The following is a 14,505-nucleotide window of genomic DNA, read 5'->3' as shown; positions in this document are numbered from 1 at the left end:
TGTCCCTCGGTTATATATTAAGTTGTGAGTTATCAGAGCCAAGTGTCACAGACAGAGAACAGAAACTTTGTCCCTGTATTTCAAAGGGGAAGAAAAAAACTTCAGGTAATCAAGTTGGATAGTTATGTTTACATCCAATCTGAAATCTTGATGTATGACCTTTTAAAAAAATCGACCCATTCTTAGTTGTGTGTGCTGACAAAATGTTTTTCTTCATCTTACTGAGTCGAATTACTTATGACTTGGACATAAAATACTTTCCAATGCATTAAAGTGGTAAAGGGAAATCAGAAATGTCTATCTAAAGTTCCAAGATTGAACAGCATTCAAGACTGAATAGCATGAAATCATTCTAGTTACCTGATCGGCCCCAGTGAGATGTATGAAGCTCTCGAGAATGGATGGGCTCAGCCTGTCCATCACATCGATGGCTAGTTCATCATCACCCTATAAAAAAGTACCATATGTCTAAAAAGATTTAGGAATGATTAAGAAAAGTAACCAAATCTAAGAAAACATAACAAAGTTCACGTTAGCACTATTTGTAAAAATGGAATTGTACAAATGGAATTGAGAGCAGGTGGGCTAGTTTAAACCCTGTCAAAAAGACTTTGTTCCTTTGTTATGAAGGTAAGTTATAACCACACGGCAGCAATGCAAAAGGCATAAGAATGAACAACAGGAGGGTTCTTAAGTACTTTCACTAGATAATTAAGCAATATACCTAAATCTTACCTTAGGTATTTCCAAAAGTGCAAACAGAGCCCTTATTTCTCTAAGGACACTGACGGCTAACCTTCTAGTGGCAGGTCGACTGCTACAGAGAATGACGAGTGCAAACCCTTCGACCACGTGGAATACATTGGAATACGGGCTCCTTTCCAGAGGAGGGGGATGTGAAGCTCCATTAGCCACACCATGCTTGAAAAATAAACAGAAATTAACAATAAAACAACATAATATGTGTAGACGTTCCGGTGCAACCATTAATAAAGAGGAAAGCAAATTATCTCGATTACAGCAACAGGTCTGCCTCAGCTTAGGCAATTTAAATAATACTTAAGTTATCAAAATTTAACAGTATACACAGAGGAAAAGAAGCATTTAAGTGGCAGTCTCTGAATTCTGTACTGAACTGCTACCGTTCTCTGGCTACTTTGTAATCTTGGAGCTGACACTGTTAATGACTCGTGGTCTAACATTTATTTGTGGAAAACAAGGGGATTGAGTTGGACCAAGTGAAGTCAAAGTGTAGACCAGCAGCATGGCATCACCTAGAAGCTTGTAGAAAACAGAGATTCTTAGGCCCCTGGTGATTTCTTTATTTCCTTTTTTTTTTTTTTAAGATTTTATTTATTTATTTGAGAGACAGAGCAAGAGAGAGAGGCAGAGGGACAAGCAGACTCCCCGCTGAGTGGGGAGCCCCACGCAGAGCTGGATCCTAGGATCCCAAGATCATGACCTGAGCCAAACGCAGACGCTCAACCAACTAGGCCACTGAGGTGCCCCAGCCCATGGTGATTTCTATGCTCAATGAAGGTTGAGAAGCTGGAAGGATTTGGATGATCCAACTCCAAAATTACAAGGTTCTAAGACAATACATTACATAAATCAATAAACTGAGAACCTTTCATTTAAACAAACAGACACACTGCATATGTGAAGCAGGGATTAGTGCCGTGGGTAAAACAATCAAATAGCTCAAATGGAATACTACCAAAAATTATTATTTTATCAGCTTTAAATATATTGGAAATAGCCTGAATGTAAGCTAGGATGGCCTCCACTCTCTGTGTTCATTCAAAACTGTTACCAAAGGAAGAAGGTTGGAAAGGCTGGACAAACAAACACTATATTTAATATCTGAACTGCAGGAAGGTTCAGTTTAAGGGACTATGAATACTTCCAAAGTCAACAACACTAAGCCAATGTTCGGTTTTTGAGAAAGCAACATACATTAACACCATTGCTGGGCATTTCCCACTGACCACGTACAAAGGGACCAGACAAAAGAATTTGGTACCTGGGAGTCCTGGTTTTTGTTATGCACTTGGGTTGCTTGTTTCCACTGGTTTATTAATTGCACCAACATCTTTACAGCATTATCAAGGAGCGTGGGATGGATATCGGTCACTTCCCGGACAATAAAATAAACAAATCCTGAAAGAACATCCTCCCGCCAATCTGGGAAGTCAAGCATTAGTGCCTGCAGGGTATTGAAAGCCAGAGCACGAAGTTCTTCATCCATATGAATGGTGAGCCTATCAAGAACAGAAGTCCATTAGCAAACCTCAAAACCTTCCCAGTTTTATCATGTAAAACTGAAAACTAGGAACCTAAAGAATTTGTCCTCTTTGTTGATTTCTAAGTCTGAAGATGGGAACCAATGTTTCCCTTTTGTATATATTCACCCCTATGTTATTCTATATTCACTTATTTAAATTCCCATATAAATCTATTAATAGTAGTTGGTACTTTTATTGTAATTCAGATAATATGTTTGATCATAATTAAAATGCTGTACTTAAAAAAAATAGAGCTTGACATATCGGAATTGCATTTTTTTTTTTTACTTTTTATTAAAGACTTTTTAAAATTTATTTATTTGATAGACAGAGATTACAAGTAGGCAGAGAGGCAGGCAGAGAGAGAGGAGGAAGCAGGCTCCCCGCTGAGCAGAGAGCCCGATGCGGGGCTCGATGCCAGGACCCTGAGACCATCACCTGAGCCGAAAGCAGAGGCTTCAACCTACTGAGCCACCCAGGCGCCCCCAGAATTACGTTTTAAAGACGCTTTAGTCCTTGAAATGCTGTACGTTATCTTGTAATCAGTCAAAAATTATATCCAGTCATATAATACCTTAGCCCTATCTCTCGGATGTTCCGTCCCTTATTATCACTGGAAAGAACATGATTTATCGGTCATTTTCTTGGTGCTGCTGCGGTTACAGTTATATACAAGATGGCTGATTGTAAACAAGAAAATACAGTAAACCACGTGAAAGCAATTCAACAGAAACCATTCCGAAGCATGAGAGTAAATTTTAGAGTAACATCATAAATGGGGTATATGTAGGGAAAAAAATGGAGGAAAAAAAAAAAGTGCTGATTTAACACACCAGTCCCTAAAGAGACTGAGGAGAGGCTACACAAAATCACCCTTTAAAGATATCAAAGCAATAAGAGAACATGAAAGTAGTACTAGCTAAGGGATTTTACCGGAACATACAGCAGAGAATGATAAGAAAACCATAAAAGATGGTTGCAGCACGGAAGCTACCAATACACAATCCTCCATGAGCAAGAGTTTCTGATTTGGGGCTGAAGAGGACTCCTTTAGTGACTGACCATCAGGACACAGGCATCGTTAGGAAGAGCCTGGGTGAAGCGGCTAAGTAGGTAATACTAGACTACGCCACGATGACAGGCTGACAGGAGGCTGGGGCAGTGGCATTATCCTCACTGACAGAGGAGGAAAGCTGAGTGCTTTAGGTGGAAGGAGAGGTCACTGTCTTCACCCTGCTCGACTCAGTTCTGGTCTTCACTACGCCAACCTTCACCCGACAGGGAGACGGAAGAGAACACCTATTACGGCTCGATAGACTTGATGGTAAGCCATGAACCCGGAGCAGCAGAAGTATCATCTGGGGCCAGGTTCAGGCTCTCTAGCCCAGTGTTCTGTCTCTGATAGTGGCACCAAGGGAGATTCTGTGGAAGAAGAATGACTGTCTCCATGATGCTCATTTTAAAGATGATTTCAACCGCCCTCAAATCCCCAAATGTACACATGTCCACCTTGCACCCATCTGTGTAACTCAGAATTTACACACAGGAGCTAACCACCCACTGCGTAGAGAACAATGCAGTCAGGCTAATTTAAGACAGAGGAATTAATTTTCCTTAGACATAGCATACAAGTCCATGAACGCATCTTCATTTTGTTTACTTGCTTTCATTAAAAACAAAACAAAACAAAACAAAAAACCCCCAAGATTTAGAGATCGCAACTCCAAATGGTAAGAATGAGGCACAAAATAGAAGAGACCCTAGAATGTTCCTTTCTGGTGAAGTAAATTAACTTGCAAATGAATCTCACAGGAGAAGGAAGCAAAGCAAGTGGCAAAGCTGTCACTCACTCACCGTTCAGATGTTTGTTCCCTTCACTGGGCCCCCCAGTCCCTGCCCCTTAGAGATGCAGTTTCCGTTTGGTGGGGGATATGGGGTCCTTATCCACAAAGGTGTAGATGAGTTACCAAGGGGGAGGAGTAAGCGTATAATCGTGTAAGAGATGTTTTCTGTTTTTCCAAGCAGTAACATTACAAATCATCAAACCTCCTTTCCTGCCCTAACACTGACATGAACTTTGTAACTCTTCAATCCAATTCACAGCAAAAATTAAGAGAGTGGAATGGGAGGAATTTAGCTCATGGTGCAAAGTTTCCAAGTGACTCCTTTCTCCCCTCAAAACCCTGAATGGAGGAGAAGACAAATGCTGTTCTGTATCTTGATGGCAACCTGCACGGGTTGAGGACAGGGTAGTGACAGGTGTGTGAAATGCTAGGTGTTTTTGAGGAGGACGTAAAAAGGGTTTCTGAAGAAGTCTTAGCTGTTCACGATGAGTTTAACTTAAGTCTTAGAGATAAGTGTTTGGCAACCAGTAAACAACTTTCAAAACATCAAGCACCCCTGCTCTGTGATGGCCATGATACTTGACTTTTTTCATTTAGAGCAGAGGCCAGCAAACTATAGTTCAAGGGCCAAGGGCACCATGGGAATGTGGTCATGCCCTCTCCTTTACCGGCTGCTCCTGAGCCAATGGCAGAGATGAGTATGACCTGTGATCCTAAAATATTTCCCATCTTGTCCTTCACAGAAAAATGTTTGCCAACCCCTTATCTACGGAATCCCTAAGTCCATCAACAAAGAAGCAGCTTTCAACAAACCTTCACCTCAGCTTGGAGTTAGTTTTGGGAGCAAGTATTCAAATTCGGTTGTCATGTTATTTCTTATTTTATAAAGCTATGAGAAGCCCAACAGAAGAAAGAGCAGCATAAACACTACGGGCTCTGCGATGGGAGAAATAAGCGACCATGAGATCCGGACACCACCCTGGGTGTTAGAGGAAGGACTCCAAGTGTTAGCCCAACAGTTAACTGCTTGCTGGGAAACACCTAGTATCTGTTAAGGAATAACATGTTATCTAAATTCGAAGAAATATACTAGATGGAAAAGGTGGAAAACAGAAAAATAGGGTTTGTAGAGGAATCCAAAAGAACTTTAAAAAGTTAAAAATGAGTGGGGAGAATGTGTTTAACAAAACATAAAAGACAACATGGAAGTTTGGAAAGTATATCACATTTAAACAATGAATTCTAGAACACTGAAAAGAAATTTAAAAAAATTAAAAAAAAAGTATATAAACTAAAGAATTGAACATGTCTTTATTACTCTGTTCATGAGAACAATAGTGGGGTGTATTTGACATTTAAAGGGACTGAAAGAGGTAAAAAGTAACAGAGCAAAGAGTCATTCTCATTTACCTTGCTAAGAGTTCAATGAGGTCAGTTCTGCTCATACCATCCGGAATCAGCCTTGGAATAGCAGCGATGCAAGTCCTGAACAAATCAATTTTGGGTTTTCTTTCCCCCCTGAAAAATATATAACAGGATTTGGTAAGTTTACTACATATGCTAGACAACGAAAGCAAAGCTGGAAAAATAATTAGAGAAAATAGGAGTCTCCTCCCCCTAAAGAAGTTTAATGTATTTAATATAAAAAGAACTCATGCAAATGCAGGGAAAAGTCATCAGTTTACAAGCCGACAAAAGAATAAAGAGATAATTCAGGAAAGAAAACACTAGCAAGCGAAAAAGATTTTCAGTAATTAGAAAGCCACAGGAACTATTATGTTTAAACAATAAATAGTATTTAATTATTTAGAATACAATTATTTTAAATTAAAAATAAAATATAATTTAATCAATATCTAACCTTTAATAAAGTATATTTAATTATTAAATTATAGGAAATACAATTGATATTATTAAGTAACAAAACACTGGTTATTTTAGGAACATATAAGATTAACAAAATTTAATATTTAATGTATAATATTTAATATTATACATTAATATGTATAATTAGTATGTACGTACTGTTATGTATAATTATGTATATATATACACATATACATACATATAGTATATGTATAATTAACAGGGTCTTAAAGACATTCTCTTATTCCACTGTTGGTACTATCTATTCTCTTTTTATTTTACTTTAGAATATACACAAATACACACAAATATAGACACTTACATTTTTATCTAATTAAATGTCAATTCTGAAAACCCTGGTTCCTTCAGAGGCTCAATACAATTTATTTCTACTGTATCTTCTTCTGGTTATTCAATGATTTCTAAAATTTTATTTGAAATATCTTCTTAATGCACTGGTTTTTGTTTTTATTTTGGTCTATATTTCAAGGTGAGGATTTTAGTTTATTTTATCCAAATTGCTCTTGAAGTGGCCAAAAATCCTCTCAGGTAGAAAAGAATTTGGATGTTCTCAGCATTTTGGGTCAGTATTCATTACTGTGGCAAAAACCTTGCTAACCTACTTTTAAACATTTTATATAGTCCACCTTCTCTTTAGATGGTTCCAATATGCATGAATTCCAGTTACAACAATTCAGTTGAATACTACCTGTTTCCCTGCTAGCTCTACAGCCTACAAAGCACTATGTAAGTAACAGATGTGCATCATAATCCCTGATGAATCGTGTTACTTTTCTTTTAAGTTTTATATTTAAGTAATCTCTATATCCAACACAGGTCTTGAACTCAAGAGTCACATGCTCTTCCGATGGAGCCAGCCAGGGGCCCCAGACATGTCCAAGTCTGTTGTGATTGGTCACTGCACATTTGTTACTCCTTCACACAGACAGCAAAGCAGGTAACTGTGCTGCTTCCTTGTCTCCAGGGATAATACAGGTTACGTTTTTCAAGCACAGATCATCAGAAGAGGAAACTGGCCAACAAGGACACAAGCGCAGCAGAGAAAGGAAAAGTGGTCTCACTGGAGGTGAAATTGGAACCAAACATGAATGGCATTACAGAGGGGACAGCTAGCAGGGAGTGTGCACGCTGCTGTGTTTGCAGACCCCACGTGTACAGCCAGAGGAAGCTAGTGAGGGCCAACTTGGTCACAGAGTGAGGAAGGTGGCTGTGATGAAGAGGACAGAGACTTTCCAGGGAAAGGAATGCAGAGGGGACAAACGTTAACACTGGATAAGTTCTCAGAGATGTTAGCAGATGCCAGTATATAATAACTCTACATTAATTAAATTGATAGATCAAATATCCAGTTTGGTGTTCTAAAACCTATAATGCAGATATTAATATCTAAAAAAAAAATCCTCTCTTATTACAGGATACATAGATACTTACTAGCAAATACAAGTTATTGTCATACAACAATAACAAAAAAAGATGCTGGGATGACAAGCAGCAACAAGCCAGGGTGGGTGGGGAGGTTGCAGGGGGCTGACGTAGTGTTTCAAGAAAACGACTCATATTATTCCTCTCTGTACCTCTTGTTACCAGGAGATTTTTAGGTTTTCTTTTTTGTTAGGATTCTGGAAGCAAGAGTATGTGTTTGACTTACTAAAGCATCAACACCCACACATGTCAAGGGTAACCAGGATTTATCTATCGGTCATGGAACAAGGACAGGGCCTTGTCACTGACAATGACATTGAGATTCAGGAGGACTTTCGTTCTCTCAACTCGTTTGATAGCACTTTATCTTTTTTTTTAATTTTTAATTTTTTTAAGATATTTTATTTTTTTTAAATTTTTTTAATTTTTTTTTTTAAAGATTTTATTTATTTATGTATTTGACAGACAGAAATCACAAGTAGGCAGAGAGGCAGGCAGAGAGAGAGGAGGAAGCAGGCTCCCCGCTGAGCAGAGAGCCCAATGCGGGGCTCGATCTCAGGACCCTGGGATCGTGACCTGAGCTGAAGGCAGAGGCTTTAAACCACTGAGCCACCCAGGCACCCCTATTTTATTTATTTATTTGACAGACGGAGATCACAAGTAGGCAGAGAAGCAGGCAGAGAGAGGGGGGAAGCAGGCTCCCCACTGCGCAGAGAGCCTGATGCGGGGCTCGATCCCAGGACCCAGGGATCATGACCTGAGCCAAAGGCAGAGGCTTTAACCCACTGAGCCACTCAGGTGCCCCTCACTTTATTTATTTATTTATTTTTAAAGATTTTATTTATTTATTTGAAACAGAGAGAGAGACAGTGAGAGAGGGAACAGAAGCAGAGGGAGTGCGAGAAGGACAAGCAGGCATCCCGCCGAGCAGAGACCCCGACGTGGGGCTCGATCCCAGGACCCTGGGATCATGACCTGAGCCAAAGGCAGATGCTTAATGACTGAGCCACCCAGGTGCCCAATGATAGCATTTTAAAGAATAAAACTGAGCAGGTGGAAGGAATCGCTGTATTAAGAAGTGCAGCAGATGGCAATATGGGGCAACTCCACAGGAGAAAGAAAGGAAGCAAGAATGAACCATATCTACCTTTTTAAGAAAACTGAAATAGCAATAAAGGGAAATAGTGAACTACATACGTGATCATGTCTTCGGGCTCCTTATTGGACATCTGTACACTGGTCATACACATTGGTCTCCCAACTTCTTTGTCCAAATGTCTGAGAATGCTATCTAATGCTTTTCGTACTTGAGGATAGTACACTGACATTCCTAGGGAAACAGCCTCATGGTTATAAAATGTCAGAAATTACATAAAGAACAGCCGTAGTTACTTTCCATAAAAAATAAAAGCCTATCTTTCAAGGACATCAGCTATTGTTGGCACCAAGGAAGGAATGTCAATTGTGCTACATTCTTCTCCCTAATGATCAGCTTCAGTATATTGAAGAAAATGTGTACAACTCACACACAGAACTAAAATTACTTGGAAGGAAGTACAAAATGCAGTGGATAGTATCATGTAAGAAAATAATGACTGAATTGGAAGACTCTTAATGCTAAACCTTGGAGGTCTTATCAAAATTGTATTCACTTTCTGTATCACTCTATACCGGAATAACCACATTAGACCAACATATTAATTTTAGATTTAGTTGTTCATAAACTTTTTCAAAAGAAAATTAAACTTTATCACAAAGCAGTTTATTTGGCCCAGTTAACACTAACCTATGACTTTTGCTTCTTCATCTGTCAAGGTTTTGTTGAGGAAAATTTTCTTGACACGAAGAGTGTTTCCTGAGGGAAGAATAACCCCTGTGGTGGGCATCGGTGGCTCCCCATCCTTCTGCTGCAAGCTGTCTGCTATTACAAGGAAGACTCTGAGGCCTATGTTCATTCTCTTCAGGAAAAAAAAAAAAGTTTCAGAATGAAATCAGAGAGTCAGAAGATATCCTTTTTTCACATTGAAAACATCTTGTCTGTTAACCCTGGGGAGGATGGGGGGCACGAGGACACGAGGAAAACTAACTTTTCTGTCTGGTGTTTTTTAAGTAGTTTGGGTATTACGGTTTAATACCAAATTCCTGAATGCCACCCCCTCACTTCCGAGGCCAGCTGGCTCTCCTGTTCTCTAGAAAGTTTATTTCCATCCTCTTCGCTCCTTCCTCAGCAATCCTACCCTTCTACCAGTAGATGATGTGTCTCCTACTTCACAGCAGAAAAAACCACCAACTGTCCTCAGTCTCTCATGAGGTAATGCCTCTTCTCCCTCTCCTTTGCTCTGCTGACAGTCAAGGGGGTGCTGGGCTTCCCTGGTGTTGGGATCCCATCTGTTCTTGCTTTCCCGGCAATGGCACACCACCCATTTCCCCTTCTCGTGCTTGCATCTCCAGTGTTTCCCTTTCAACTGGGTATATTCTGTTAACTTTCATTAACTATGTTCAATTATCTTAATGGAGTAAGTCCTTTCTATAATACTTCCTTGAAACAACTGCTTCAGCAGTGACTTTTCAAGCAGCACAGGACTCTGTCAACTAGTCCTTGTTTTCTGCAACACTCCCTTCCTCTGACTCATCTGTGCCATGGCTGGCTGAGTCATCTCTGCCAGCCTTGTAGCTCTGGCCTCCTTTCGCCACAGAGTCAATGTGAGACTGCTTCAGGACGAGGTCCAAGACAGCATTCTCCTCTATCACTAGGTTTTCTCTCCCAGGGCAACTTCAGTCTATGTGGCTTCCATTACCACCCATACCACAATGCCCTCCAATTTGAAGCCTCACTTCTCTGAACTCAGACCCTTAGTCCCACATGACAGCTCTACTTGGATGTCAAAATGCCTCATGTTCGACTCATTCAAGCCAAATGCACTTTCCCCTCAACCTCGATCCCTTTTCAAGGTTTCCTTCCATGGTCAACAACCTTCTCTCCATCTGCACCACCACTGTTCTCCACCCACGCTACCACTGTCTCTGCCCTACGCCTCCATTGTCTCTGCCCTATGCCAGTGGGCTCTAAAGTGGCCATGTGCATCCTGATGGGTGTGCAAGACAAGCTCACTGGAATACCAGAAGAAAATAAAAACTTGTATTTATATGTATTTTTGAATTTAAATAAGATTAAAGTTTTAAGCTTTACTCGTCTTTATATACGACATAGCACGGGTGTCCTCCCTTAGTCTAAATATCACATGGTCATGTCACACAGTCATAGAAAACATCATGAAGGAAGTGGGAAAGGTCCATAATATACAGGGGTTCACAGAAGGACCCCCACTTATTCATTCTTCCCATGTATTGCAATTTGCCAGTATTTGATTAAGTGTGTAATTTTTTTCTGGCTTTTAACTAAACTAAATGCTAAATAAATACTATTTATTTAAAAATCTGATACTGGAGTGCCTGGGTGGCTCAGGGGGTTAAGTCTCTGCCTTCGGCTCCAGTCATGATCTCGGGGTCCTGGGATTGAGCCCCGTGTCGGGCTTTCCGCTCAGCGGGGAGCCTGCTTCCCCACCCCCCTGCCACCTGCTGCTCTACTTACTTATGATCTCCCTGTCAAATAAATAAAAAAAAAAAATCTTTAAAAAGAAATAAATAAAAATCTGATACTGATATTGATAAAAGGAACCTGAGCTCATATCACAACCTGTAGAAGTCTGCTGAGCTGACTGATCTGGAAAACTTCCTCTCCTGATTATTTTTCACCATGCTATGAAACCACTGAGTCGGCCATCAGAAAGGTGAAATAACTGGTCCCAGATCACACTGGTAATTAAAAGCAAAGCTTCTAACTAGTGGTTTGAGCCTAAGCATTCTGATTCCAGAAGCTGCTCTTAAAAAAAATAAAATAAAAAGATTATATAGGATAGGGTATTAACCATATTATAATTTTTTTTTTTTTTTACCTCTGGATTAATGGTGAAAGTTTTAGTAGATTTTCCAACACTGAGAAGATCAAATATTATTTCTTTCATTGCAAAATCCAAACGTTCCTAGAAAAAAATATCAAGGAATCCTTATGACCTTCTACTATGTGTTGGGTATCATGTTAAGAATTAAACATATAATAGCAACAACACAGGTCTGTGCCCATAAGAACTTCATTAACCTAGCTGGACAAAAGAAAAATACCTACAAATTCAAGGGGAAAAAATGTGACTATAAATATATTACTTAATTATCAAATGATTTAGTATTCCAACAAAGAGGATAAACATTTCAAACACTCATTTACCAAAATCACACCTGAATATCTACACAAAGGAATTCCCAGAATGATGACAAAAGGGAGTCCCAAAGCAACAGTCATGCAGCAGGCCCAGAGAGAGGTGAGTTCATAGTAAGACAGGCAGAATAGGTCTCCAGGGAAACCTCCAAGGACATGAAAGATTAGTAAGATTAACTGATGTTTGATAGGAGTCACAGAGTTCTCATTGGTGTGTGGTGATTAATCCAAGGGAGTAGGTAAGATCCGAGGGGAAAGGAAAAAAAACACAGATGTGCACCAATGGCAAAAGTTTTCCGAACACAAGGGCTAAAGCAGTTTGCTTTCATTCACCTTAAAGAAACATTTATACTCATTTAATCATTATTAGTTCTGTGCTCCAGTATACAGTAATGCATTCACTGTATTTAAATATTCCTCATTTCTTCACTATTCAAAATTATTACATTATAGATGATCTAAATTGTCAAAACTGTCACAGTTTTAGTTCAGAGAGAACACAACGAATATTCTGAAATCAAAGCATTTTCCTTAGCTGGCGAGGTAACCCTACCTATGCTTCTCCAAGGCTGATGTCCCCAAAGGGAAGGGGACTGAAACCTGGGATTTGCTCTCTCAGCCTCTATCACTTTGTAATAAACCCTCCTTTACTGCAGAGACTAAGAGCTCAAATTGTATTTCCCAGGGCTCCTTACAATAGCGGGCTTCGGGATGTGATTTAGACCCTGCCAAGGGGCATATACCCATGTGAGTCCATGAGAACCAGCATACTTGAGGAAGAAGAGGAAGGGACAGAAGGAATCTTCTACTGATGGGGACCATGGCAACAGCTACACTGATAGCCCAATTCTGCAATTTCCTCTTAGTCATTCAGACTTGTCCTACTAATGACTCTGTGAACCATCCAGATTGCTTCAAAGATCCTTCTGGGCTCTGCTAGCTGCAGTGGGCTCTGTATCTGTCCCTAAGAAACTAGATTAACACACGAGAGAACAATTTTCCAAAAATCTTGGGAGAGACCTCCTGGACCCTTCCTAAATTATGTGCTTCTTCTGCCTGTGGGTCTCACTGCCTTCTGCAAGGGTGCAGATCAGGATAAACTGACTTTGTCAGAAAAAAATTATTAGCATACGCTCAGTTTTCACTATTCACAATTAATAATAAGTGTTTTGTTATCATGCTTTTAGATGGGCAACAAATTTTAAAACTCCAAATTACTATAATAAATTATGTGTAAGTTGCAGGTATATGTGTATTATCGGGTACAGCACTCACCTGAGCAATGAACTGAATAATCTTCACAAATATATTGAGAGGTGTATCACGAGGAACCACACTACGTGAACCTTTTGGAAAAAGTGCTGACACTATGCTCATAAGACGACTACAGGAAAAAAAAAAAAAGAGACTGAGTCATAAAGAGATAATGATATTGACAACATTCTTCCCACTCTTCGAAGATGTCAAGAGAATTCATATTCCTTCTTAAGGTCTTTGCAAGGCTCACTAAAGCCCATTCAGTGTGATGTTTTTTAACCAAGATATTTAAAAACATACACTTTTTTTTTTTTTTTAAAGATTTTGTTTATTTGTTTGACAGAGAGAGACAGCAAGAGAGGGAACTCAAGCGGGGGGAGTGGGAGAGGGAGAAGCAGGCTCCGCACTGAGCAGGGAGCCTGATGCAGGGCTTGATCCCAGGACCCTGGGATCACGACCCGAGCCAAAGCCAGCCTTTTAACGACTGAGCCACCCAAGCACCCCTAAATATATACTTTAATACAAAGGGACTTACCTTTGAGTTACAGTGTTGCTTTCACATTTTATTCTAATTACATAAACCCACAACAATCTATACAAAGATTCCAGTGCAACGCGAGACATTTTAGGATCTTTATTCTGTTTAAAAACAAAAGAGAAAAAAAATAAACTTATTAAACCACTTGTAATCATTTCCGACCAAATACAATCTATCAAGAACTAAAAGCCATTGCCCTACTCCTTTCTGTCTTTCAATCTAAAGCAGGCTTAGATATGTAAATACACATCCGGGTACATGGAAAGTACGGAAAATTGAAAGGTAACCATAAATAAGGAAATCCTTAGCCATTCCTTAAATGCTCAAACAAAATAGTAAAATATTAGTATTATATTAATATTACATTAACACTTTAAAGAACTTCTCAATTATACACCCATCAACTTACTTGATAATAAATGGTTCACACAGTATTGACATCATGATGGAAGGATTACTCGTCTTTGGAGTAATTCACTGCAGCCCATACAGAGTTGAAATTCAGAACACCAAAAGTTATTTTAGATACTTGCATTTATGAAAAAATGAGAACTATTATCCTTTTATTTTTTGTTTTTTATTATAAGGTGATTATCCTTATAAGGGAAAACAGAATAGAGGGCGAAAAGCATGGACTCTGAAATCAGGAATGATACCGGCCAGAGTCCATCCTGGGGCACTGTTTGATCACTTGGTGCCACAAGCGATTTTGTCATCTCTCACATGGAGACAAAATAGTACCTACCTCAAAGATTAAGGAAGTTATTATGTGAGAAGCGCTTGGAACACTGCCTGGCACATGTTGAACGCTCAATATATGTTAGTTGTTATACCTTTACATTTTGTTTAGAATGAGAAATGACTTAAATTATCATTTAGAATGAGAAAATCATTCCATTTCAATCACAATTTGATCTGTAAACTTTTTCTTCATGCTACTTCTACTAGAAAGTTAAGTTCTCAAATGACCAGAGTCATGTAATGAGATGTAATTGT

The 14,505-nt window shown here is 39.3% G+C and overlaps 1 protein-coding gene across 12 annotated transcripts in view; it reads right to left on the bottom strand.

Moving 5' to 3' along the window:
- FRYL (FRY like transcription coactivator) overlaps window positions 1–14,505 on the bottom strand; it is a 260,625-nt gene that overhangs the window by 85,291 nt on the left and 160,829 nt on the right. For all 12 annotated transcript variants that reach the window (XM_032852083.1, XM_032852119.1, XM_032852093.1 and 9 more), the window contains 9 exons: window positions 13,507–13,610; window positions 12,990–13,098; window positions 11,395–11,481; window positions 9,225–9,396; window positions 8,636–8,768; window positions 5,540–5,647; window positions 2,024–2,261; window positions 736–921; window positions 361–447 (listed from right to left, as the gene is read on the bottom strand). In XM_032852083.1, coding sequence (XP_032707974.1) covers window positions 361–447; window positions 736–921; window positions 2,024–2,261; window positions 5,540–5,647; window positions 8,636–8,768; window positions 9,225–9,396; window positions 11,395–11,481; window positions 12,990–13,098; window positions 13,507–13,610 — 1,224 coding nt within the window. The remainder of the gene's footprint in view (window positions 1–360; window positions 448–735; window positions 922–2,023; window positions 2,262–5,539; window positions 5,648–8,635; window positions 8,769–9,224; window positions 9,397–11,394; window positions 11,482–12,989; window positions 13,099–13,506; window positions 13,611–14,505) is intronic.

Source organism: Lontra canadensis, unplaced genomic scaffold (genome assembly GCF_010015895.1).
Source record: "Lontra canadensis isolate GAN:19392208 unplaced genomic scaffold, GSC_riverotter_1.0 scaffold1, whole genome shotgun sequence".
Classification (NCBI taxonomy): Eukaryota; Metazoa; Chordata; class Mammalia; order Carnivora; family Mustelidae; genus Lontra; species Lontra canadensis.
This window is presented reverse-complemented; position numbering and strand designations above follow the sequence as displayed.